The following is a 27808-nucleotide window of genomic DNA, read 5'->3' on the forward strand; positions in this document are numbered from 1 at the left end:
TTCCATTCTTTTTATATTTTTTTTCTGATACAAATGTATATATCTCATACTGCAATCAACTGAATATTTTTCTCCTTCATATGTATTGTTCATATTTGATTCAATTGTTTGTTTTTGGTCCTGCAGAAATTTCTAATTAGAATTAGAAATGAATCCTATTATATGATTATGAATTCTAAAACTACATATGTTGTTGATAATTACTAAGAACAAATGTATAAATTTATCAATTATAAGAAATAATATTTATAATCAAATACAACTTATTTATTTATGTAGATACGGATATTTGAAATGAGTAAGGAAAAGGTAAGAAACTAGAAATAGTAAAAGAGAGAGCAGAAGCAAATCACTCTCGATAAATTACGTTTTATTTATAATTTGTCTGTCGCTCATATTTCGGCATATCATCTAATTAGCTGAGAAAATGTAAAGGAAAAACGAATAAAGAGTTACTTGGCGTCTAGAAGGCTTACATTATTGAAAATTTTTCACTGGTGGTTGCGGGATGGCTTCCCGTGTATAATCGCTATTAATCGCATGATACTTATCTACATTGCTCGAGTCACGCAGATACGTATATACACGTGCGCTGTACAATGCACAATTTTCATAGTCATAATCCCGCTTGTATATAGTCCAACCTAGAACTTTCAAATGCTTCAACGATGAAGACAAAAGTGATTTTCGAGAGATCGAGTTATCCATTCGATCATCGATTCTGTAAGAAAACTCTTTTTAATCACTGTAGATGCGTTTATATACTCTTGTCGGTAAGAAAAGTCGCATTTATCCCCGTCAGAATATGTCATCTTTACTGCTTTTCTCTATTGCTCTATGTGTCCATTGTCCACTTAGCGATTGTGTCGCTATCTCTCTCGCAAAGTCGCAAGACCCTTCTCTCCAGATAGCGACTAGTTGAACTAGAAGCTTACTGGAGCACGAGACCGATCTTGCCGGGTGTCATACTAGGGCAACGCCAGTTATATAAATAGTATTGAAGATTGCCGTCGCCAATCCCGAACTTAAGAGGCTCTAAAAATTCCTTGTTGTCCATGAGATCCAACGCGTTAAAAACATCGAAACCCAACTGTGAGTAAAAACTGTGTGTTCGATAATCATTCAAAAAATTCTGTATAGCGAAACACATGAAGTAAAAGACTTACATCGCGTGCAGATATTAGAGCGTCCATCATTAGTTCAAGCCATGGCGTCACGGTAGATACGTTGTAGAAACTGTATGCGGCTTTGAGAGTCTTATGTGTCTGATGATGCATGATGGAACTCGGCAACGTATAATAACTTACCATATCGGTGATCTTTCCTTCCTTCTCCACTACAAAACTATTAATAATACCGTTTCGTGGCAGGAACCAATGTTCAAATTCTTCGGCCGAGAATATCGGAGCGAGATCAAACTTCTCCAAATACTGTAAAATAAATGCACATTAAGTAATGTGATCAGATATATTATAAGTATATTAAATATATTATAATAAACTTTATTTTTATACTTACTTCCAATAATATTTTACGCGCTTGCGGTATATCTGTATAAACTAACTTTCTGAAACCTGGAACCTTTGTATTCTCTGGCAGTTTATATAGCTTCAGAGTTCTCTGCATCGTCATGTTGCGAGTAAGATGAGAGAACTTGATATCAATTAACTTCTTTGGATTTAAAGATCGGTGCCAATACCTAATATATGTATATACAATTAATATTGATTAATTTATTAATTAACAAACTAAAATAGATTTTAAATGCTTTGCATATAGACCTGCAGGTCGCAATAGGTTTTGGTAAGACGACACCGGCAGTATATACAGCCTGAAAGATGCCTTGCAAATTTACTCTTCTTGTGATTTCACGTATCAACACTGGTGCAACTCTTTTTGATCTTAGCTTTTTATGTACGCACAGAAAGTTGATCTCCACCATTTTCTGAATACTAGAAACCATTTTCGAGACATTACATCAAATACATCAAATATATTACGCAAGCATACAATACTCACTGATTATAGACACGTAGAGTGGCTGGAATAGCAGAGATGAAACCGACTAGACGTCCGCTCTTGCTCACTCGCACACCGCAATGCCATTCTTTGTACCAGCCAGGAGGTTGCAGTGCCCACTTCAAAAAGTTGGGAGGATAATCAAATCTAAACATTGCATCATCATCTTCGACATAATTTTCGGAAAGTAACGTATATAATTCCGATAAGACCAGAGGATCGTCCAAGTTCAAGGTATCCCATTGAAAGTCGGCAGGTAATGAATAAGGTTCCGCTCTAATAGATGTTTTATCAGGCTCGATTGGCTCATTGCATACAATTTTTTCATCTTAAAAACAATAACAAGAGTTTCTTCAAAAGAAAATATTAATACAAATAAAATAATACTCTTTAATAATAATCTTTAATTGATTATTTACCCATTTTTGGTACTGGCTGTGTGCTCCAAAATTGATAAGGTTTTTGCATTGCTTCCTCCTGAGTTTTGGCAGGTTTTTGTTGCATATTGAATACCTCCATCGCCATCTGGATCTCCTTGATAGAGATATTGCATGCACTAGACATCTCTTTTTCTTTTTCTTTGTCTTCCTTATTATTGTTGTGATTCCCACTTGCTGCATTTGCCGATGCATGCTCTTTTCTTCTTCTTCGATCTTTCTTTTTGCAGCTATAATAAAATGGCAACAAAGTCTTATATTTATATTTTTGCAACAAATAATAAATATAGTTTGCCATGTATATATAATGTAACTAGAAAAAACATCTTCAATAATCATTGTAATATAATCAGACAATTATGACGTTTGTATGTATATATAGCAGAAATATAGATTCGCATATATAACGAGCAATAATAAAAAATCATAATAAAAAAAAAATACAGTTTTATTTATATATGTACAAATCATCGATAATCAAGTGATTACGATTCTCACAATTGTATGCTGCGATCGAATATCTGCCAATGAAATAAATTACATCAGAATGATACGAGATCACGAGTTATTCATTAACAATGAATATGTAAAAATTCTTTCTCGTCTTTCTTAGACGAAATTCTACGTAATTGATCCGAGAATGCCTGCGTTTTGTACTAAAACGCGGTCAAATTTCGCCGATAGCGATACATCTAAAAGAGTCGTCAATAATTATGCGGCTAATCGTTCTACGACGATCGTTCCTCGAATAGGTTGGGGCGAATATAGGTTAAGACGAGGAATGTAAAGTGCACGGCGATGCCTGTAATATCGTATCCGAAAGCGAATTATCCGCGATTATTCGATGAAGCGAGATGCAATTTTCCTCGTACCTCTTGTTCCGCTGATCGGGAAGCTCGCCTGGTGGCAGCTCCTCCATTTTAATATAGATTTCTGTTGTGCATACAACGTCCACAATCAGTCACGGTGACGCTGCTGGAAAGTGTCCGAACGTCTTCTCAGATGGAGGGACGCGATTTCCACGCATGCGCCTCGTCATAATATTTCAAATATACCCTATATCAAGCGTTACAAATTACAAGACATGCATACAGGCATATAAAAATAAATATGCATTTATTGATATAAATTTTCCAAATTTATTTTACATATGAATTTAAGCTTGAATAGTTCATTTTAAGTAATTCGTAAATTTTTATTTGAAAGTAAATATTATTTTTTTCTCCATTGATTTAAAATTCTTTTGAGAGGACTGACAAAATTATACATTAAAAATTCACGGATATTTTAAACTTTATAATTTGTTATAATAAAAGATTTAATCAAGTTTTATTCGAATCTCATTTTATCATTTTTATTTATATTGCGGAATATCCAATTGAAATTCAAATTAAAATATATATCCAATTTATTGTACGCGAAAAACATATTGATAAAATTAATAATCTAATTTGGTGCTCAATCATTATATCAAGAAAACTTTGTAAGTAATAATTGTGCATATATTCGATTTTATTTATACAAATTTCAACATTTCCGTGAATTTCTCATATATAGTTCAGGTAACATCAAACTATTCAGAATCCGCCGGCTTCGTTACACGTGATATTAATCAACGTAATAATTCGTATCTGTGTAATAACTAATTTCTACCATATCGCGTATCTAACACTCTAACTAAAGTTTCTCAGTTTAAATTAACTACGCATTTTCATCTCAAATTTCCATTACCATTTAGTCTGCGATAACTCGAGTGTTTGCACCAGGATACCCAGATCCAGGTGCACACACGCGCTAAGCATACTTACTAATTACTTTCGCTGTTTATTCAAAATAATCGTATCGCGGCAAATGAATTTTGACGCAAATTAGCGCGCAAATTGCGCATGCGCGTCATACTTCGTGTCCTCGCGCCAGGAGTTAGACGTCGCGATATCGTCTCGCGTTGTTCGCGCTCTTTTTACTCGATAAAATTATACATCGCGTTCTAGTTGGTGCCGAAAGCGTCGCATGCGATGCCGGAAATATCATCATAACATTAATTAGCTGGGCAAACACGATTAAATGCATTTTCGTGCATTAGCGAGGCCATTATTCGGACGAAAGTGAATCTTGTACGCCGCGCATATAGCGTCTATTTATCACAATATTATTGCAAATTTATCTCGTGATTCACATTATATCGAATAATAGCGAGTAAATAAACGGCCTGTCGTGGCAACTTGTCGAGGTAAAAATGTATTAATTAATTATTAGTGTAATTATCATACTAGTCATTGGATAAAAATGTCCGTTTAGTGACGTGCGAAGTCGTCGCGAGTGACGTGCGACCCGCGCATGCGCGTCATATTTCGTATACCCTAGAGTTAAACGCGCGACATCCCGCGTTCTTCCCGTTCTTTTTATTCGGTGAAATTATATATTGCGTACCAGTTGATTTCGGGATCGTGATTTCGTCGTTCGTTGCACGATTCTTGAACGTCGCACATGCGCGCCATAAGTTCTGCACGAATTTGCGTTGGGAAATAATTACCGTGAAATATCTCCTCATATTGTTTGCTCGATAAATGCATTTCGCGTGCGAATCGATATTTTAATATTGTCGCGTGCATGTCACTCAATCACAGCGTATTAATTAGCGTGTATAATCGCGTTTTTGCATAATTCTCGGCGCACACGAACCGCGTCGAACACAGTGAGTGAATAAACGATCGACTGTCATGGTGAATCAATTAAGGTAAGTGATACTAATTACCCATTGGAGCGCGATATTCGAGTAGCTTTTGTGAAGTGCAGTCATGTCGACTAGAATTTAAACGATCCAACGTTATTGGTCAAAAATGAACAGCAGGACGATTGTTATGACGTGCTAATTGATGCGCGCATAATAATTAATCGCACTTTCTCGGTCGCGAGATGATGGTTCGATCGGTTTATATCGAGGTTATTAATATTCATCGAGATGATGAATGTCCATTTTAAGAATTCTGTAATAATAACATAATTGATAATTTGATGATTTGTTTTACAAAATTTCAGCACACATTTTTTGTTAATAATATATACTTATATACAAGCATGTAAAAAATATATTTATGTAATTTTTATTTATATTTATTTATTTATTTATTTATATGTATGTAAATTTATATGAAATTTTTATATAATTTATTATGCATAAAAATAATAGAAAATAATTTCGTTTATTTAATTTAAAGAGATATATGTGATATGAATTAATTACATATTGAATATCATTACAGCTCATCAACTTCACATGTATTGTCAACGATACGAAAACGAGAGGATCCATCTGTGTGTGAAATTACAACAATTAAACGCAGTTTCCACTCGCATCCACGTGACTTGATAGACTTTCGGTTAAAGCGTTTTAAGCAGAAATTGACGTCATACCGATCGAATATATGACGGCAGGAGTGTTGTGGCTGTACAATGTTCGCGGTGAGTGAATTTATTTAATTTATTATATTTCATTATTTGCAATGATTTATTTCATTATTTGGAATTGTTCGGTGAAATTGCCACGTTTCATATCCCAGAATGTATTCCGCTTTACAATCTCTTTTATTTATTTATTCGAATAAATAAAATAAGTGTAAATGCAAAAGTAAGATAGGCATTCGTAGTTCATGCTATAAAGTTAGTAAAGAGATGTGACAAGTATAATTTTCTTTATTTCATTACCAACAGTATTCTTACATCATGCCGAAACAATGTATAGTATCTATATTGTAATATATTTATGTATAATTGTTAATAATAATTATGTGATAGCAGTAAAGAGTCTGTAATAGGCGAGTTGGTAGATGTATGAATAATTTTTCGTTCGATAATTCGAATTCGCTTCTGATGCGTTACTTATGTAATTGAACAATGTACACCAAAAAAATTTCGATGTAGCGAGCTTAAGCGGTTTTTTTTGTTTGACGAATTACGCATTTATAACTGGAACAAACATTTCACATTCAACATGTTAACTGTCAGTCACGCGCGATAAAACAATTTTATCCGTTCAATCTTCCACTAAATTAAATGAAATATGTGCATATCACAAATATTTTGATATAGAGAAATCAAGTTAATTAAACTTTTCATACCTTATACAATACACATACACTTTCCCTTTCTACGTTTTATTATTAATTATTATATACTCTCTAAATTAATTATTTTTAATCACGATACGCGTTTATTGAGTTTTTGATTTTTTTTGAAAGAGTGTGAAATATAGAAGCAAGACGTAGATCGTCGTGGTAAACTACACCTCAGTATGATTGGTAGGTTGATTTTATTGTGTGTCTATATAGATTGTCGTCGAGTCTCGCCGGAAACGAATTCGGAACTATCGATTTTCTCCAAGTCTTCTTCGGCCGTACTTTTTGTGCCTTAAGTTCCTTCTACTTCGAGGCATAGCGATACTACCGATACTACGACGGAAAAACAATTCCTTTTGCCATCACGGGGGACCCGATTAGTTCGAAGAGTCCCCGATTAATAACGTCTCGGACAGCGCGAAACGGCGCCAAGTTTTTCGACCGCTCTATCCTAGATCTCGTTCGTCTGAATCTCTCCTGGAATTACTCCCAAACAATTTCTTACGGACACTTTATATCCGAAACGAACATTTCGTTTTCCTGGCGTGCCCGAAACATAAAGCGTTCGATCGACATGTTCGATGTACAATATGTTGAAATTTGTTGCATTTCCATTAAAGTTAATTCTTCGGCTTCAAGTAATAATAGGGTGAATATGTCAAACGAGAGTACAAAAAATAGAGAACGACCTTTTCTTTCTAAATAATTGGACGACAATAATCGTCGCCGAGATCAATTCGACGAGTGCGAAAAAATGGCCCTTTGTCGGAGAGTTTGGTCGGAATTAGACACGTCAGTTCTTTTATTAGTAATTCTTTAGGCGAGTGTGAAGCTACAGAAGGAATCACAGAGAACAATATTCGATCAAAAGACGGCGACGTCACACGCCCCTCCACAATTCCGTCGCGGTGTATGATTTCGCGCGCGATTTCCGCGCTGTCCGCTTCGCGTTCGCGAATTAGTAATGTTGCTGCTTCCTCAGCAATGATATGCATAGAAGATCGAGGCGGGAAGCCAGAGCAAGCTCGGCCCGTACAGCCGCATCGTCGCTTCGACCCCGTTTCTGCCAGGTCGTTTGCGCTTGGATTTCGACTTGGCTCGCCGCTTCCGCGAGTAGATCGCGTTTGTGGCGTTGGTAGGCGACTCGATGTTGCAATAGCTCAGGTCGCAGCAACTTATGCAGATCTGAAACGAAATAACCGAATTTATTTCACCCGGCTCCGTCGGTATTTCTCTCTTATTTTTTTTTTTATTTTTTATTTTTGTTTCTCCGTCTCATTCTGTTGCCTCGAGATTGTTTGAGAAACCTCCTCCCCCGGGTACACGACAAAATTCGCTATTTCGCACCTGCTGCGTGTCCATGGGAATGCAACCGACCAATCCTGGCCCGCATTCCTCGCTGCTGACACAAGCCTTGCTTACCTAGAACAGGAGGAAGGGGTGATAGCGCGCGGATAAACGCGATAATAAAGATTCCGGTGCAATTTTTGAATCTCGGAACTGAATGATCACTCATGCAGTCTGAGAAACGTAACTGACAAATATTATTTAATTGATTAGCGAAAATGTCGTAGTGACAAGTAGCGACTTAATTCCATTTCTCTCTAATTATGTTAATTTTCATTAAAGAGTTGAGAGAAAAATTGAGTCACGCTAATCACGTAGTTAGTACTGTCGCATAAGTCGGTAAAGCGTGACATTAAATTATCCCGCATTATCGTCGACAGGCGTCGGAACGTGGAAAGTTCCATCAAAGTTCATCCGTTGGTACATCGACCGGACTCGAAAAGCGCTTAAGCTCGAGAGGACCATCCATCTCGGCGTCCAGGCTCGAATCCGTTCGCGTAACTTCGTTCATTAATAGCTCGAAAATCGATTATCTTTCTAATGCGAGTCAATTAGCCACGTACGATAACCTTTAATTGGTTTTATTTAACTGTGTACGTACCGTGGTTGGGAAATAACGAAATTTACTCCAATCGAGAATCGATGATTTGTTATTATTATTGATTCACGTGTCTTTTTCTTCTCTCATTGTTTATTGTGTATCGTTCCGAGAGTGTTGTTGATTCTGACAAACGCAACGTTCGTAACTATTGTTTATCAATTTACTGAATTGTGATATTAAAATAGAGAAAATATTTTGCAAAAAGTAACTTATATTTTCTTATAATAGGTATTTTAAAAATTTATATAAAAATAATTTTAAATTTAAAAAATTTGCCTTTAATTATAAATATACAAAAATAATGCATAGTTATAAATGCTGTATATATATATATATATATATATATATATATATATATATATATATATATATAGTTTTTTGTGTGTATAAAACACTTTTCAAATATACGATTTGTACTCTCGGAGATATTCGGTTTAAAAAAAAAAATGAAATATGTCGAGGGATCGAGGAGCTACCATTTCTTCATTCACGATAAGTCACATATAAAAGCATAGGTATCTTTCGCTGTGAGCTATTCGACAATATATATGAAATTTATGAAAATCGTGGGAAGGTACTATAGTTACGAGCGTGCCTTCGCGCAATGTATCGCTAGCAGAGTAAGTGAAAAAAAAAATATGCTTGCCAAGACGCTGTTTCCCCGGCTGTCCAGAATGTGCATCGATTGACAGAAATCACGGCCGCCTGCCGGACACGGTGTATCTATCGCCCATTCGTTGCACATCTGCAAGAATAGAAATAGCAGCAATCTCGATGCAAAGCTTTCATATAAAAATCAAGTTTCTTATATTGCCAATATTGTCAACCGTGCATTTTTTTTTGTGCGAACGTCGAAAAAAAAATTAAAAAAAAAAATTACGAAAATCTCCTCTCTTGATGACGTCAACATAAAATGTAGCTGCAAATGTAAAATTCATATTTATAGTTTAATTATAAATATAATTATATTTAATATATAAATATATTTTATTTAATATAAATATATTATATAAATATATAAATATAAAATATAAATATAAAATATAATATATTATAATATAAAATATAATATAATATATAAATATATTATATTATATTTAATATACAAATACATATATTATATTTTTATAGTTATCGCAAATTAATATTTTTCCTAATTAAAAATAATTATTTAGCATGTAAGAAAATGTATTTTATACTGTCTTTGTTTTAGTAATTTCGCAAAATTCCAATTTAGTATTTTGCAGTTCATGAATTAATGATCGCTACATTAAACCGCGGCGCACTTCTTCAAAGAAAAAGACGATAAACGGAAGGGGAAGGGGGAGGGGTGGGGGGGAAGATTAAAGATAAGATCGGAACTATTACTGAAAGAGAAGAAGCGGAACGCAATAAGGAGAATTTAGAATAAATCGAAATCGATGGCGGAACAATCTCTAGAGTTGTGCAAAATTGCGGCTGGACCCGGTACGATGGGGCCATTACGGGAGACTCTTAGGGAGCATTTAATGGAGTCGTCGATATACCTGGTTATCGCTGACGTTGACACAAGTATAGCACGTTAGACCTGCAACAGAAAGCGTCGGATTGAGTAAATGCGTCACTGGGACAATCGAGACGGAATGAAGACACGTTAACTCTTAATTGCGCCGTCGTGTTCCCGTAGAGATCCGGGAATTCTATTTGGGGAGAAAGAAAATTAAAGGGAACATACACATTCAGAGATTAAACGAGATTTAGGACGTCTAGACGTCCATGAGTTCAACAAGGCTGGGCTATCAAGTTTAATAGTTTGACCGTCGAGTTTGCCGGAAAAGGACTTCGCGACAACTCTATCGGGATAGAACAATACGGTCTTATATAATGGAACTTAATTTCGTTAACGCGAAGTTATACGGCCGTGATTTTATCGTGGCCGACGGAGGTGGAACTTCTGCAAGGACGGATTGTACACGGAGGAGTGCCGGCAACGTGTCATTGACAGAGAAAGGCTTGCGGTACATGTGCGAAGTCGGTAGAAAGGATAAGCGGCAGGTCAGAGAGATTAGTGGCGTTCGATTGCAGGATCGGCGAGCCGGCACAAACTCGAGTTAGCCCGAGTAAATCATAGTTTTCGTTTCGATTCTTTTCTCTCTATCCGTCTGCCTCTCTTTTCCCCCTCGCGCTCCTCTCTCCCGCCGATTCTCTATCTGCCCTTTACCGAAACGCGTTCATTCTCGTACATTTTTCTCGACGATTCAGCGAGCCGATACTCACGGTAGATGTCTTCCTCGTCCGCGCTGACGCCCTTCAGGTCCTCCCGCCGCTTCGCTTCCTCCTTTTCGTTTCCGTTTCCGTTTCCGGAGAGGACATTTCTGCCGCAAGTTTCCGCAGCCAGAAGCAGCCCGACCATCACCCACGTGATCATTCCTCACATCTCTGGAACGACAGAAATGGGGTCGCGCATTACGTAAGTGACCTCGACGAGACATTAGAGAACGCCAATTACTCATAGGGGTGGGGAGGAGAGAAGCCTTAGAGTCAGTGGGAGGAAAGCAAATCGAACGTGAATTTTAATTCTGATCGATCATACCATATCGCGGATATCTTCTCTCGGGAGAGAAAATAGGATGACTTTACAATTTGGGAATGCCCGTATTTTTGTCACGCATGAAATGTCTAATTTCTCTCTCTCTCTCTCTCTTTCTCTCGTTATAACCGTCATTGATTTACCGCTAACTATAGATAATAATATAATAGTAGATTAGTAAATTTTGATTTGGGAAAATAAACATGTCTCTAAATATGTACGGAGCAATATTTACATAACAGTAAAGGAATGTAACATAGAAAGAGTAACTGTATAATTTTAGAACCAGAAATACATAAAAAAAAATAAATAAATAAATAAAAAATAGAAAGGAAAAATATGCAAAAATTATCGTAATAACATATACAAAAATAAATAGAAAGAGATAAAAATACAGAGATACGAATTTGCTTATTAATTTGCATATTACATATATATATATATGATAGGGATTTTTTATATATATATATTTATTTTGCTATTATACATAATTTTTTTTTAAACATTTTTAAATTTGAACGTCTCGAGAATAAAGATACGAAATGAAAACACTGCGAACGCATTCTTTCTTTGGCGAGGAAATTCAACGATGGATGTTATTATTCGGATTCGGAATTGCGAAAGCAAGGAGAGACGTAACGAGTAACGGCTGATTTAAAGTATTGTCTCCGTCGACGACGGGAATGCGCCGTTTGCGTATCGTGTCGACCAACGGATAGTTTCTGTCTCGGCTGAATGTACATACCGATACTGGGATGTCGATCCGAGCCCCGATTCTGGGACACGGGCGACCTATCGGCCGACGTCAGTTCCGTGCGCCGTATTAGGGTCTCGACGAGTCAATGGATCGAACGTTGGACCTTTCGAGGTAGATAAGGTCGTGTCGTGGCTTTTCCCCTTCTCTCTAGGGCCCGTTACAAGAAACGCTCTCGCGATGACAGGCAACTCCTAATCGAAGTAATTAATTCTGAACTGTATGATTGGGGTCTGACAACCACTTTCCAATTTCAGCGTAATCAGCAAACTTTCCGATATCATTATTATTTTTCCCATCACTTCGATATGAATAAGAGAGTTAAATTTATATAATAAAGCGTTAGCTTATCCATTTGTAATAATATAATCTCTCTTCTAAGAGGAACAAGAATTAAATAGTAGTTTGAATAGAGCTGTTAAGAAACAAAGCGTAACTTTTTGCCGACAGAAACTTTAGGAATGATTCAGTAAATGCATCTGGCAAAAAATAAATCGTGAAACATAAAAGTTGATACATACAATCATAGCTAATTTGTATCAGTTTTAATCTCGATCGCTTTACGCACTTGTATTTAATTCATACTTGTAATAGACCTCGGCTTCCCCTCTGATGTCCCTCTATATATCCTTGCTTACGTCCACTTCTAAATATATTCTCGAGAGCTTAAACTCTCTTAACGGAGTTGTTAATTACACACTTACTAACTTTGCTTTTATCCATGCTCCACTTATTCGTGAAGTTTGGCCCTGAATGATATATATATATAATACACTGTATTTTTCTTCCACCGTCGTTTCGTGACATCACGAAGGAATATAACTTTGTGGCAAAATGGCGTTTTTACGTGCATCCTTCCGACGAGAACCCGTCTCGAGTTTACCTTTTCTCAGCTCTGTTTTAATTAGTTCGAGTAGCTGATGGAAAATTGTTGCAAAGTAGACTGCTCTATAGAGGTGGACTTTATGCGATATGCAACACCCTTGATTTTTTTAATACTCGCTATTTTAATTAAAAATCGTAGACTATTCAAGCATCTCGTTTGCTTAAAGTAATAATTGTTGAAATAAAGCGAGAGAGATTTGTTATTTGCTTCAACTATAAGGTGCATCTCTTTGCTCGCGTGTTGCTTCACCGCTCACAATTTCGAAGTTTAATTATTCAGGACAGACGGAAGTGACGGATTTCACGGAGCGCTTTGAGGCCCATAATTTGGATGCAGCTTTGTAAATGTATATAGTCGCGCACCGTCTTGAATCTTCGCATAAGTTTTCGCCGTTTATGCAAAATAACCATGCATCAAGATAAGAAAATCACTTTATGTAAAATGGCTCGCGCGTGGAAATACATGTCACGAAACACCTGTCGCGCAAAACTTTTTCGCGAGCGTGGCGCGGCGCCGAGTTTGACAAAGCCCCGCCATTTATTGGCCCCTGTCTCTCTGACAATGCGAATATCTTTCTTCTCTCATATCGACGTATATATAATGCTATTGTCCTGTCTGATATATATGTATATGCATGCATTTTGACGCTCATGATTGAAACATTAACACACGTAATGTTGTTTAAAATTAAAGTAATCAACTTTCGCACAAAAATGAATTGTCCATCGATCGAATGGAATTGCGTAAAATTTCTATCGATCAAATTTCAGATTGCCGCGCGCTAATGATTTCCAGCCAGTCCCGTAAACGGGACGTTGATCGAGTAGTTGTATGTATATCGTCATGCGCGTTATGCATGTCTGGCTTTTGATCGAGTATAAACGCATTTGGCGTATCGGATTACGGAGGATGCGCCATTAATTCTAGAAAATGTAGCTTCCATTCTAAGCGCAGATTTTCAAACCGTTTAAAATTCGTAGCGCTGTGCGCATTCATAATCCGCTAAATTATCGGAGCATAAATAGAGTCAGTAGTGGGAATAAATAAAAGCCGCGAACCCGTGTGTTAATCGTGTTATACATTTACGCTCATTGACCATCGGGATGTCGAACAAATCCCCATATAATCATCACGTGTGTATATATTTAATTACTGGTCGAATCAATTAAAATAGAGTAATCGACGGAATTATCGATGACGTTTCATCTCATCTCATCTTCGCGCGAGAGCTCTCGACGGGGAATACTTTTTTTTTTTCCATAAAAACAAATGCCAATTTAATTCCGCATCAATCATGGTGGCTCCGGCGTCCTCGAACTCACGATCAGCTTAAAGGGGAGGCTATCTTCCAAGAGGCAATTTTTCAAGAATATTTTCGGGAAGACGTGGAAAATATTGTCCTATACACAAATAACCAAAGGGCCGAGCAATATTAATTCATACAATTTTAATAACAATTATAATATTTTAGAAGCAATTTGCAATGTAAATTTAAAACATATGTAATAAAATTAATATATTAATAGCAAAAATTCTTTGATTATTATCGTGCAAAAATTCCTAAATTATATGTTTATGCAAAATTTTGAGAGAATGTAAGAAAGAAAGAAATGAAACTATTTTAATTAAATTTAATTAATTCAATTTAATAATTTTAATTAAAAAATTATCTCTACAGGGCGAATTTTAATGAAATTACGAGTAGAGAAGATGTTTTATATAAAATGAAAATTCTCCCGATGTAATATGATCGAAACGAATGGGCGTTTCGACTGTCCCTGAATAAATGAATATGGGTAAAGTTTTGCCGTGCAAGAAGCACGTGGCAGCCGGACGAAAATGCAATTATCGCGACGATCATGCAAGAATGCTATTTAAATTATTCACCGATTAAGCGCGACAAGCGCAAAGTCGCTCGGACATAATTCCGGATTTTCTGATTATCCCATCCTAAGTTATATATTCGCGATACTTGCTTCCTCGCCCATTACCGCGGAGGTAATACCCGGCGTACATTTTCAGCGTGTTTTCTAAACATTCATAGCAATGGATCGGAATAATTATAAGCTCGCGAGCCGATCTTGTCTAAAGTTACCGCCGGATGTAGATGGATATTAGGCTCCCCGGGTATGAATAGCTTTACCGCTGCGCCATAAATGCGCGGGAAATTGAAGAAAAACAGGTGGATGGATAATCTCGTGTTGAATTTTGTACGCTTTTAATGCGTTATGATAATATTACGTTAGATGTACGTTTCGTGCCGTACAGTGCTAAGCGTTATGCGAGAGAGATTCTCTTTAATCCCAAAGACCCGCGAGTGAATTTTCATATATAGTTTCAATATTTGAACATAGCCCTCGACATATCTATATATTACATTATAGTCCGAATCTTATATACTGACTTTATTATATTATATTATATGTATATGTACATATATATGTCGCATCCAATGTGTAATGTTCCTTTCGCAAACCTTTATATTTGCAGCCATTTTCTATGGTGCATTTCTTATCTGTTAAGGGTGGCAGGTACGCGCTCGACGATTTCAGGCGGACCTCATCTCTGGAATGATTGCGACGCGGACCGACAAAGCACAAAGGGTGAGTAACAAAGCGTATTTGCATGTTTGCGCTCGTTGGTGAATCTCGCGCCGCTACCGCGAGTTCGTCAAAGCGATTTGCCATCTATTGTTTATACGGCGGTCGCGAGAAACCGGTGTAGCCGGTCTCTACGCTTTTCTACATCTGCGAAAGAGAGCGAAGAACAATCTACAGTGACTTTTCCGAGGGATACGATGTTCCGGGTCAAGAGTCCACCGGATTTCTCTTCTTATTTATTCGATGAGAGTTGGCGGACGTTCCGCCGAGTTTCGCGGTAATCCTGGCTGTAGCAGAGGACCACGGAGACACTCGGCATCGGAGGGTAAAGCGAGGATGGGACGAGGGGTTAAAGTGCGGGAGAGGGATTCAGACCGGCGAGGGTTACGATAAATATAATATATCTCCTACCGGAGAGAAATATGTTTACGAAAACATATAAATTATATAAATTGCCCTTTATGTGAAAGAGAATTTTTACGTGAGAATTTTTTGCGCGAAAATTTTAAATTTTTCTCATAAAAGTTTGGTACACTTTTTTTTTTCCTTCCGTTTTATAAAATGGACGTTTCATTATTACCATTTTGTAGCGCACGTTGATTTATTGACGACGGCTAAAGTTTGTCGGTTGTATCGAGTCAACGGTCACAATAATAAATGGATAATTTTGGACATTCTCGCGAGAATTGCCAATTAATGAGAAAATAATTCTCTTCAGAATTTTCCCACTAATTGGCAATTGGCTCTTGCTCGAACGCTAAGAGCGATAAGACTTAACGAGACTCCTTTCTCTCACAAAATGTCGGATTTAGAAGACTTCAAAAATGATCGCGCACGATGTTGGCAAAAAGGCCATTCGCTCTTAAACCAGTCTGAAAATGTGCGAAGGCAGAACGAACGGATGGTGGAGGATCAAAGTAAAAGCCGAAAGTGTGAGGTCGCGCTGGTAACGTGGAAATGCTCGTGCTAGATGGAAAGGGTCATTTCACGGGTTGGAAAAGTATGCGGTTGGCGAATGAGGACGCGTTGCTTTATTAAATATGGAAGCTCACGACCCGTGAGCTTTCCACAACGAAAGCTTGCTCGCACCTATGTCCGTGCGTGTGTGTACATATATTTTCATGCGTACACACCGCGCGTATATATACATATATACATATATACACTCGAGGTATGTATGCGAGAGAGTATAGCGAGGATGAAACGTGACGGAACGGTATCCTTCCTTCCTTCCGAATCTCGTAATTCGCCACGGTGGAGAAATTTGTACGTCGCCTCCCCCGGTTTTATCGTGTTTCTTACACGGCCACTCATCTCCGTAAGTGCTTGACGATGGATGCCGCGGGGGTTGACAGGGAAAGGGGAACGTTCGGGAGAACGGGTCGATGATAAAGCTACCATCCTCCCCTCCCCTCCTCTACCACCACCTCCTCCTCCACCTTTCCCCTATGGCCGTCCCTTCGATTCTTGCCGAAGCCCCGCGATAGTTTGGAAAGAACCGCTTTCCGAGTAACCGTTCGAGCAACTACCGAGCGAAATCACGTTACAACGAGAAACTCTCTCTCCGACCTTGAAATTAAATTTGTCATACCTGATTTTCGTTATATCGAGTTTCCCGTCTATATTGTTATAGACGGTGACCGAGGAATTCAATCGAATCTCGTAGTAAGGAAAATTCTATTCTCTCGGTGTTGCCTCCAGTGCTTCCGATCGCGCACGTGGATGCACGTCGTTCACTTGGTTTGTTAGCTCCTCCGACGAGGGAAAGCCGTTGTATCGTTAGGCGCGGAATCTTTTTGTATTCCTTCATTACTCGAATGGGTTCCCGGGATTTCGAGAACGCGGGGATGCCCCGTCCTTTTGCGAATCCGAAAGCGGAGCGGTACGGAACGCGCGTACTGATTGCGCGCGATGCGATGCGATCGCGCCGCGGGAAATGGAGCGCTGTAAATTGTGTGTGAACGGCGATTCAGCTCTAAAATGCCGGAAATGCAGTCGATTTATTTGCGAAAAGTACCCCGCGCATTACGCTCCGCAATCCACCCGCGCTTGTCTATTAACACTGCCGAAAATACCTTTCTCCGCGCAGATACGTAAAATGTGTGTGCGCGCGCGCGCGCGCGCACGTGTGTTGGTAAATTAATTTTTATTAAATAAATTTAACGCTCTTTTAATTCTCAAAATATACATACCTCGATTAACGATACGCGTACAAATCTGTGATTGATGCCCCGCGTAATTAAGGAGAATTAAAAAGCTGCAATTACGCAGCAATTACGAAGATCCGGAAATCTTATTTCACTGTACAAACTAAAGCTGCGAATAAACTTTTCGAGTTTAATGGTACGTGTGTCGGAATTAACTTTTTTTTTTCTCTCCTCTTCACTTAGAACAAAACTATCCCCAATGGGGCAACAGCGCTCTTGTCTGCCTTCGATAAATCGAAGTCACGTGAATCGGTTTGCGAATTGAAGTAAACGTTAGAGAGATTATTTGTCTATTTCCTCTCTATTATTTTCTTTGTATAGTTTCTCCCTTTTTTTTTATTACTTTTCGTTTTTCGAAAACGCGAGGAGCAAGGGACTAAACGTGCTAAGAAACTACAAACGAGACGTCGTATCGATTCTCGATGCTGTCGCTTCTTTGAACAGGACCGCACAAAAGATGGGAGGAATCAAAATGCTAAAGTGGTTCGTGCCTCGATCAATCGAGGATGCTGCCGTCCGAAAAATAAGGAAGCTTTGCGGTAGAATAAATAACTTTCTTCTCCTCTCGGAAAATGGAGGATAGGAGAGAGAGAGAGGCTCCATATTCTCCTTAGCATAAAATTAATTCAACAATTTATATATCTTAATATAAGCGCGCCTTGAATCACTTTACTAAAATTACATAACAAATGTTTATGCAGAGTAAGTCGGTAATAAAATTCCGGGTCGATTCTCGAGGCCGAGGGGATTTCAATAGCTCTGAAAGAGAACGGAGAGGATAAATTATATTTTATGACTAGTCAAATATAATGAATAAAGATATATGTCGTGCGCGCGAACACGAGTTAATTTTACTCCCAACGAGTGTAGCTTTTCAGCTCGCTCTTCCTCTTTATAATTTTCTCTTTTTTTTTTTCGCAAAAACAACGACCGAGAGTCGTCGTACTGCTAACGGCGGTAATTATCGATCACCGCTCGCGCTATTCGGTTATAAGAATAAAGACTACGGCAATCGCGAGGAGGAGAAACTCACGCCCGTTTGTGTCCTTTGTTAGATCGGTGCGATCTACAAAAAGGGCGTTATCATCGATGAAAGATTAATGATTGCAATTATGAACTTGGGGCGGTGTAAATGAAATGAAAAGCCGGGTGTCGACAAGGACGGAGTATCCGTTACATCGCAAGTAATTTACAAAGTGTACAAATTGTTCGTCGTTTACCGTGGTTAGTCTATCGCAACTATATTCGTAACTATCATCAACCAGGACGATGCTTATGACAGTACGAACGCAAAGTTGCAGTTCACGCCAGGCGAAACGACGATAATTATCGGAAAAAGTTCGGATTCGTCTGGATTCGGCGAAAAAGGGACGAGTGGCAGTAGTAACGGGCGAGACATTACAGCCACCCCTCCATCGGGTTTACAGCCCCGATCGGGGGTTGGGCGAAATATCAGGCTGCGATACCAGTGTCTGAAACCCACTTGCAGTTTAACGCGATTGTGCAAAATCAATTAGCGCGGAGTTCGCGTAATATACGAGCGAAGTTTACCGCCGAAAGTGTCCTCCTCGCCTCGGCCGAACTTGTCGCGCGCCATCCCCAACCCTCTCGACTCCTCGGGACTTTAACTCGCGAAATTATAGGCAAGCCTAGACTAGCCCACTTCGCGCATTCGGCTTCGCGAAATAATCGTGCAAACAGCCGCGTTAGGCAACCGCGACGGTTGACTACGCAATTTCCCTCTCCCTCTCCCTCTTTCTCTATATCGTTAATGCCCGGCGTATCCGCAAATTCCCTTTATTGCGGTACTTGGCCGATACGCGCCATCGGACTACGGGGACACGGTACTGACCCGGGCAAACGATCCCGAATGATAGTTCGCTCTAAACGAAGTGTGTAACCAAACCGCGGTGGTACCGATTTTCTGAGAGAATCCGCGTTAACGACGACCTCTCGCCCGTGCTTTTCACATCCCGTTCGGTTAATCCTAAAAATTGGATAACACCGTTGTGTTCACGGGTCGCCGCCGGGTTATCGAGAATATAATGGAGATCTTTTCACACTCTCGTCCATATCCCCCCGGATATCGCGGATTTGGTTTAATGTGAATGTAAAAACACGAATACAGAGAGAGAGAGACAGAGAGACGTGCACGGAGCACAAAACGTAGCCACCGATCGAAGGGACGGTTGGCAATCCATTTCGTAATTTAATTACGAGGCTGTTACAAATTTGCTTTTTTTTTTTACGAGGAAAGAGAAATCTCTCTTTTACAGAGACAAGATTTGAGCTTGTTCACGACAGAGGGAAATTTATAGAGTCGTAAGAACGATAACGGCCAATGGACAAAAGTGATTTTTATGCTCGGAGTAAAATCATCCTCTTTATCGAATAAACGCTCGTACAATTGTTCCTATCTCGAATATTAAACCTTGCGGAGCTTATAAAAAATGCCAGATGACTATATGCCAGAGGAGTGGACCGTAATCCACTTCGACTTTTCATTACAAGCCTGTTAAAAACTCGCTTTCGCGCTCACTCTCGGGATTCTTCTGCCACGAGCGCTTTAATACATGATACTTATATTGCATTTAAATGTAAAATTTAAACTTTTCCGTAGCGTACTTAACGGTGGTTAATTAATTGTAAAAGAATATGATTCATCCACACGAGTCCTAAATTTTGTTTCGTCAAATTGCAAATCTTTGTTTTGTGCCACAAATAAATATATTGAATTATTACTTCTATTTTTTTCATTTAATGGTGAAAGATTCAAATTGTCATTTTGCATTTCGGTGAAAAATGTCTAAAACTCGATTTTAAAATTTAATTACGGATTTGCTAGCAGCTTGCATGTTCGCTTTTGTTCTCGCGCGTTCCTTTTTTTTATTTTTTATTTTGGAAAGCACGATGTATTGCAATCTTTTTTCGCAAACACAGAGTTCGTATTCGTTTATTCATACGGTAGATTCGTGTAACGATAATAATTATATTTGCCAGAGGAGTTGCAATTTCGTATCAATATCCATATCAATATCGCTGCTCTGCAGAGAGTTAAAACTATTTATTTATTGAAGGCACAAATCGAGCCATTGTCGTTCTCTAATTTCGAATTGTCTCTTGCTCATAAAAGATTGAAAATATCGCTCCGCCCTAGTGGAATGCAATCCATTCCAGAATTTAATTACGAGTCCGTTACAACTTCGCTTTCGCTGCCGTGAGATTTTTCCGAAAGCTCGGGATATTGCATCTCTATTTTTGCAGGCAAGAACTGCAATTTTTACAGCCAGTCGCGAGTCACTCGTAATATCAACAATATCGACAAAGAAATGAGATTTTAATATCAATATTGAATTGCCGCGTAAAATCAAAAATCTTTTTTCCGCTGAACGAACTCGATAATTTATCACTTTTAATTTCAAAAATTTTCCATTATTTCTACAGGAGAATATACCTCCATTGTTTTATTATGTCAGCGTGTACCATCGATTCTTACATAATTTAATTATAAGTTACTGGTCCGCTCTATAATAAAAGGCTTTTGTTGCCCCTGTAATGAGCAGCCTGTAAATAAATGAGTTAAGTTTCTCATACCCATTTTGTTAGATGCGCGCGAATTCAGCATCTTCGAAATTCTTCATTGCTCGTTGCCTAGCGAATGTCATCTTGATTTATCACTATTCCCTCTTTGTCGCTTTTCTGTTACTTATATAAAGGATCGGAAATTCCGTGGTCGCACATAGTGGCCGCTAAAGCCGTGGAAAATTTATCGCGAGTACAAGTCGCAGCAGGCCATCTCCGCCAGTAGCAAGGGTGTTACTTTATTTCACTCTCGCTACGTCATTGCTATACTTATGTGAACGCGTGTGAGTATAAGTCCCTTGCACACCTTTGTGTAGAGTGTCGTGGCCACAGAGTCTGCCATAAATTCCGACCGCGGGATTTCGCCAGGCTCGAAGGGAAAAGGGATCGGTCCTCTTACCTTAGGTAGCCTTAGCGAAATTATGTTATTTGATTTAGAGGACTGATAGCCGGGCCGGAAGCCGATGAAGTAAATTAAGCGGGCAGCATGAACAGAAAGAGAGAGAGAGAGAGAAAACAGCGCGGTTGTTTCTCAAAGGATTTCCTCTCTCGCGCCTCTCGATAATCTCGTCGGGGACAATGGGAAAGAGAAAAGAACGAGTTGCGCGAATAGCCGATAATTCGAGCACGATGGTAGGTCTTGGAAAGACGGAGGAGATCGAGAATCCCCTTCACGAGAAGAGGAGACCGTAGGAGAAGCCGCCGATATCATCTGAAGAGCGTCTCACCGATGCTTTTAATTGATTGCGGAAATGGAGTTTCGCCCTCTTCCTCCTGTGTGTGTGTGTGTGTGTGTGTGTGTGTGTTTTCTGTACCTGTATTTATATATATAAAAGCTGAAGAAGCACAGCACAAATTACTTCTTCAGAAGTAATTCGGAAGTTCGTCGAAGCGATATGATTTTTCTCCTAGCACGGATTTCTTCTTTCGCGACTCTTCTAATAGCGAATCTCATTTACACGCGTTGGATCGTGTCGAAGTAAACGAGAGATAAAGAGACGAAGGGAGAGGGAGACACGGATTTGTCCTTTGCGATTTATTTTTCGTAAGATAAAACTTGCCGGACGAACTTTCGAATAACTTATAGCCATCCCTGATAAAATATGTTTTCCAGGGATGAAATATGCCCGGGAAATTTCCCTCCTCCGGCCAACGAAACGCCCGAAACTTTTTCCCTCCTCATGAGCTTTTTACAAAATGCCACGACATTGGCCGAATCGGCGACGCTGTCTGCCGAAAGAACGACGCGACTGATGAAACGGAAAAAAAAAAAAAGCAGAGACCCAGCTTTAAGAGCCCCGTCAAGCCGAGCCTTTCGCCGCGAACGTTCGCGACTGTCAAAGTACCGCGCTAGGAACACGAGGATTGGGCAGGAGAGCGCGCGGGAGGATGAAAGGGCATGACATGATTGCCTTTGACGCGTGCGATGAAGTAATGTTGCACAGCTCGCGGCGCGACACAAAACTCTGCCTGCAACTCGCGCTTCTCCCTCGTCTACCTCCAGTACCTCCCCTGCGAGGGAGCGAAAACAGTACAGAGGCTGCTTGTTGTGCGTCTCCAACCGCGTCTCTCTCCCGCGTCTACCACTGTCTGTTAATACAATGCAGGCACGACACGCGCATGCAACACTTGCCGCGCCGAAAGTCACACGCACGCATGTACGCACGCACGCATGCACGCACGCTGGCTCGTTCGCGTTCGCTCGCACGTTCTCGCCGTGCATCCTGCGACCATCCTCCCACCATCCGCCCTCCGACTGCTATCTCGAGGATAAATTATTGCGGTAATCCGGCGCGGCTGTAATTTTAAGAACCGCCTTTTAGATACTGATAATTAGCCGATAATCTCTTTCCGAGAGAACTTTAAATAGCCCGGCGGCTATTTAATTGTGCGCTCTCTGCTATTTTTAATCCGCGTTTTTTCTCCCGTGCTTTTTATGTCTCTACAGCTTGCTCGAATCCTTTCCAATCCTTGCCGTTTTACCCGCGACGAAACCTTTGTTTCCGTCCGCCGAGCAAGTTTGGTGGAAACCGCGAAAAGTTATATCGCTCCGTCGTTACTTGAATAAATATTCCTAATTCCGTACTTGTCTAACTCTCCGGACGTACGTGAAATATTCCTAGCTTTATGCATCCCCCGTTGAGCGTTAAGAATACGTAACTGTGACTCTCTGCATTGTTTAATTTTCCGTGCCTGCGAAACGCAGGAGGCAGGAGGAGCCGCAGGAGGAGGATGAGGAGCCGCTTATCTCACGGCGTAGATTTTGCGCCGTGTCGTCTTTTCTTTTCTTTTCTTTTTTTTTTTTTTTCTTTTTCCTTCTCTTTTTGCGCGTCGAGCACGTAGAGGCTCGTGGAAGAGCGCGTAGTTACTCTAGCCTTATATAAATGCTAATATAAATGTTGTATATCGCTCCCCTGGATGCGGACGATGTATCTTTGGCAAAATTACAGTCCCTTTCAGTCTCATGTGAAAAAAATTCTACATCCCCGGAATTCGTTGCCGCGTCCTCCCTCCCCGTGACGATTGTGGTCGACGTAATATACATATTACCGGGTGACATCAAATTTTCGTGCAACGCTTCTCACGCCGTATATACGTGTCTCGAGAGTTTTCGTCGGCATTCGTTCTTAAGTTCGATACGCGCCTCGACGACGACGACGACGACTACGACATTGATTGTGGAAGAGCGCTGAAAAATATGTTTTCCCCAACTATGTGGAATTTGCCGCCACCTTTAATCTCGTCTTTTTGCTCGTTCGCTTCTGCTCTCGACAACTTCTCTCTTTCGTCGGATCTCGTCGCCGTTTCGGATTTCGCTTCCGAGTCACTCGCGCGCGCGGAATCTCGTGCGCCTATATAAATGCTAATGTTATACATCGATGTGCTACACGAGAGAGAGAGAGAGAGAGAGAGAGAGAAGAAGTGCTACAAATTTCGAGTAGGATGTAATCCATCTCACGGTATTGGGCACGACACACTATGATCTGTGATGATTGATCGATCCCGACCTTTCCGCGATAGCTCATTAATTAACGGGAAGAACAGAGGAATGAGCTATCTCGAAATTGTGATTCGAATGTGAAAATTTGAAAGCGCGTATATCAAAAATTATTACCCGATACTTTAGTAAAGTCATATTTAAAAAAAAATAAAAAAAAATGTCGATAATATATACGAATAAAGATTAGAAAATAAATGCGCTGTGGGTAACTTTTTTTTTTTTTGCACAGCAGAGGCGATCTCTTTTTGAAATCGCGAAAAATGGGTCGGCTGAATCTCGAGGTCATATCCTTCAACCGTATCGACAGCGCTCTGCCGACGTCGCCACCAAATGCAATTTCAAAGTAAAATAGAAAAACTTTTTCGAATTATACGGGACAATTGGTGCGCGCCGAGCAATTAAATACTTCCCAGTTCAAACTTATTGAATAAATTAAAGCGAGGCTCGTTTCGAGCGACGATTAAATGCACCAACGTTAAAACGCCAGATCAGGGCTTTACTTCTTTTTCCGCTAAACGAATTCTCTTTCCGAGATAGTAGGCGGGTAAGCTATCGTTAAGCGCGATTCCACGATGTATGTACGCGTACGCGAGGCAAGGATGATCCGATCGGCTGCTCGGATGCCAAACGTGTGTTGGGTTTCGCGCCAAATATGCTGGCTTAGGCAACGTGCATCCATTTACCAGCGCCCATGATCCCATCGGCGCGATCCAGGGCTTGAAAAATGACTAGCAATAAAATCACCCGAGCGTAAAGCGATGGTCCACGAAAAGAAAAAAAAAGACAAACGGAAGTGAAGCGGGCGGCGGTAACAAAGTTAAAAAAGAAAAAAAAAAAGACCATCCGAAAAATTTTGCCTTGAAAGTTCTCCTCCGGCCAACTTTCGCCAACGTACTCGATAAGCCGGACAGGCGAGACGTATCGATCCATCTATTTTTGATTCGGACGAAAAGACTTGTTGTGGTCGAGGCTACTCGAGAATTCTCGAGCGGCCTCTCAGAATTTTCTCAGAAAACCGCATCCCTCGCGCGGGGGCGAGAACTAATTTTGGTTCCCGAAATAATGGTGGATGCTCGCAACTACGGAGATATATCAAAGCGAGCGTTTCCGCGGTATAATGCAACTGCGGCATTTGCGCATAGCTACTTACTTGGAATATCCCAAACGCTGTGCCGAGGTGTTCATTTGTCCGCACAACCGTCGTCACGATCATTACTCTCTCCAGCTCCTCTATGTTCGTCTATCTTTCTCGCTCCTCTCTCTTTCTCTTCTCTTTCTCTTCTCCCTTCCACTTCTCTCACGAGTAATTTCTCTTTCTCTCTCTCTTTCTCTTTCGCGTCACCCCCTTCTTCCTGAGCACCCTCACAGTTTTCCGCAGTCTCGACTCCCCCTTCCCGCCGTGCACAAACACCGTGTACTACTCGCTTTTAGGTATCGAGAGGGTGGTAGATTGGTTTAGCGCTACGCATAGTAGACGACGCGTGTACGATTGCACGCGTGCGAAAGACGCGCGCGCGCGCGCGCATACCCCTACGCTCGATTCACTGGAAATATCCCGCGGGTCTCATCCAGCAGCGAGGGAAGTGGTACGGCTTCTCCTGCCCGCGGTGCGAGGGTAAACGCATTCGCGGGGGTTCGACCCACTTTGGAAGAGCGCAATTTCACGCGATCCGACCTCCCGCAGCCTCTTTGCCTCGCTCGATCGATCGATGACTCCGATCGGTGATAGACCAATCAAGCTCACTGTGCTACAATCTCGTCGACCGTGTCGCAATGCGTGCGAATCGCGACGTCGAGTCTTCCCTGGTACCGCTGCTTCCGGACGTCATGTTCGATTTCGCCGAGCGGTCGGGCCAGTCAGCTGATTTCGGCGCCGATCATGACAGTTCGCTCATTCCCCGCGCTATCCGCGGACCGCGCTATCGCGTGCCGCGCTCTCGTGATCTACTGATCGGACCAACTCGGGCGAGGGGAGACGGATCTCGTGTATCGGGATATCGGCGGGGATGCTGCGGTTGGGACACGAGAAGACCATGTGACACGCGCGCGCGCGCGCGACACCGATGCTGTGTGTGCGTTCCAAAACACGCAGAAGGCCGCGCGTACGTTTCGCGTAGAAGCGAGCGCGTTCTCGAAGGCACGCAAGGCACCGCGTCGATGATGCGTCGCGGAGGCTGCCGGCCGCCCGCGGTCCAGGCTGCCGCGCAATACACTGCGAGCCGACGATGCCGAGCGCCCGGGAGAACCCGCGGGAGCCCATTCGTGGGTGAACGAAGCCCTCCGAAAATCTGCGAAGATCCTCGATTCGATACACTCGGGGTCGCGCCACTAGCGGCGGCGTCGAAGGACACGGACGGACCACCGGGGACTACCTGTCGGACCGATCACAGCATCACCACCGCCGCTGTGAAAAGAGAGCGCAATCTTTTGCCTCTCTCTCTCTCTCTCTCTATCTATCTATCTGAAACGCTCCGGGCTCGCTCGTCTCTGCTCTCGATAAAAGTCCACAATAAAAGAACCGTACACGATCGTTTCCTTTCCCTTCTTTTTTTTTTCCTTTTTTTTTCCGTTATCCTTGTCGAGCGAGACATGATCACTTACGTACTTTTAACAGGCGGAAAATTGAAGGCGGATAGTTTGGCTCGGTTTATACGCGTGAGGACGTACTAAATTGACGATTCCTCTAAGCTCGAAATCAGGGATTACACCGTCCGTTGCCGTCGTAACACCACGGTCACGGAGTGTTAAACTCGCATTGAAACAGCGGTGCATTGATTTTGGATTATGTATGTTGCACGGTGGACAACTTGGCAATGGGCGACACGCTGTGATAAACTCACGCGGCGAGGAAAAAACATCGCGTTTATATGAAATAAAATATTTTTACATATCAACGCGTCGAACCGACATTATATTGTATTTATATCACGATAAGAATGATCCCATGAGATATTATACGTTCAGTCGCATTTCAGATTATTCTACATTCTCTCTCTCTCTCAATGTTTACAATGCTACGTCAAGCGTCAACAACAGACTATAGATGTCTTACATAAATAAAGTTGACGTAATTCGATCCTTTCTGTATGTACATCAATCGCATAAATATTACGCGCTCAAATATATTCCATACATATATCTTTTTTTTTTTCCTCCTACGTCATCTCGTGTCGAAATCAAATATTCTTTGCGTCTGCTTTGCGTCTCTTGTTCTGTATAACGTTTCTTTATAACATTACGAAAGGTAGCATTTTTATATGGGAGGAGGGTCTGGTTATGGGATTAGGCTCGGTAGATACGGCTTTACCTGCCGATCCTTTGTTTCTATGATTTCGATTTCCCATCGTTGTCGTGGCACGGAAGGCTTTTCGATGGTTATCGATCGACGCGGTGACTTCTGGCAATTTCGGTGGCAATGCGCGGAGAACGTCGATTGTATGCGGAATACAATCTGGAAATATGGATTCAGGATGCTGACTAGCGAACGGGCTGATCGCCCGCGGGTGCGGGACAACATTATCCAGAACGGGTGGGTGAATCGATCAGAAAATTGGACGAAATTGTTGCGCCGATATAAATGTTAAGAATTATTCTCCTCGTGCTCGTTTGACTGGCAATTCAATGAAAACGCATTGATTTGCTCTAATGTACCGAAGAGCTTCCAATCTTTTTTTTCTTGACCGCCCTCGT

The 27808-nt window shown here is 40.7% G+C and overlaps 3 protein-coding genes across 4 annotated transcripts in view; 1 reads left to right on the forward strand and 2 right to left on the reverse strand.

Annotated features, from left to right (window-relative positions):
- Positions 1-27808, forward strand: part of LOC126850827 (serine proteinase stubble-like) — a 157001-nt gene that overhangs the window by 43815 nt on the left and 85378 nt on the right. The window lies entirely within an intron of this gene.
- Positions 354-3464, reverse strand: LOC126850834 (glycylpeptide N-tetradecanoyltransferase 2). Its single transcript, XM_050594209.1, has 7 exons — positions 3329-3464; positions 2439-2686; positions 2020-2347; positions 1782-1952; positions 1519-1699; positions 1167-1430; positions 354-1090 (listed from the first exon to the last, which is right to left on the reverse strand). Exons 1-7 carry the CDS (start codon positions 3373-3375, stop codon positions 932-934), a joined length of 1398 nt encoding a protein of 465 aa, XP_050450166.1. The 5' UTR covers positions 3376-3464; the 3' UTR covers positions 354-931.
- LOC126850862 (ly6/PLAUR domain-containing protein 6B-like) lies at positions 6132-26310 on the reverse strand. Of its 2 annotated transcripts, XM_050594269.1 has the most exons (7): positions 25269-26310; positions 11834-12036; positions 10776-10937; positions 10046-10086; positions 9166-9264; positions 7919-7993; positions 6132-7756 (listed from the first exon to the last, which is right to left on the reverse strand). In XM_050594269.1, the coding sequence occupies exons 3-7, from the start codon at positions 10924-10926 to the stop codon at positions 7550-7552; spliced, it is 573 nt and encodes a 190-aa protein (XP_050450226.1). In that variant the 5' UTR covers positions 10927-10937; positions 11834-12036; positions 25269-26310; the 3' UTR covers positions 6132-7549. The 2 variants fall into 2 exon arrangements, with proteins under 2 accessions (XP_050450226.1, XP_050450225.1); XM_050594268.1 differs by lacking the exon at positions 11834-12036.

This window comes from Cataglyphis hispanica, chromosome 7 (assembly GCF_021464435.1).
Source record: "Cataglyphis hispanica isolate Lineage 1 chromosome 7, ULB_Chis1_1.0, whole genome shotgun sequence".
Lineage (NCBI taxonomy): Eukaryota > Metazoa > Arthropoda > Insecta > Hymenoptera > Formicidae > Cataglyphis > Cataglyphis hispanica.

What these genes read in the sequence shown, in the direction of transcription:
- LOC126850834 (XM_050594209.1), bottom strand. Translation starts at nt 3,375, where the DNA reads ATGGAGGAGCTGCCACCAGGCGAGCTTCCCGATCAGCGGAACAAGAG. An exon ending in CCCGATCAGCGGAACAAGAG is followed by an intron (nt 2,687 to 3,328) that starts GTACGAGGAAAA and finishes ATTTTATTATAG; the next exon opens with CTGCAAAAAGAAAGATCGAA. An exon ending in AAACCTATTGCGACCTGCAG is followed by an intron (nt 1,700 to 1,781) that starts GTCTATATGCAA and finishes TACATATATTAG; the next exon opens with GTATTGGCACCGATCTTTAA.
- LOC126850862 (XM_050594268.1), bottom strand. Translation starts at nt 10,926, where the DNA reads ATGATCACGTGGGTGATGGTCGGGCTGCTTCTGGCTGCGGAAACTTGC. An exon ending in GGACGAGGAAGACATCTACC is followed by an intron (nt 10,087 to 10,775) that starts GTGAGTATCGGC and finishes TTTCTGTTGCAG; the next exon opens with GTCTAACGTGCTATACTTGT. An exon ending in GCCGGGGAAACAGCGTCTTG is followed by an intron (nt 7,994 to 9,165) that starts GCAAGCATATTT and finishes CTCCTGTTCTAG; the next exon opens with GTAAGCAAGGCTTGTGTCAG.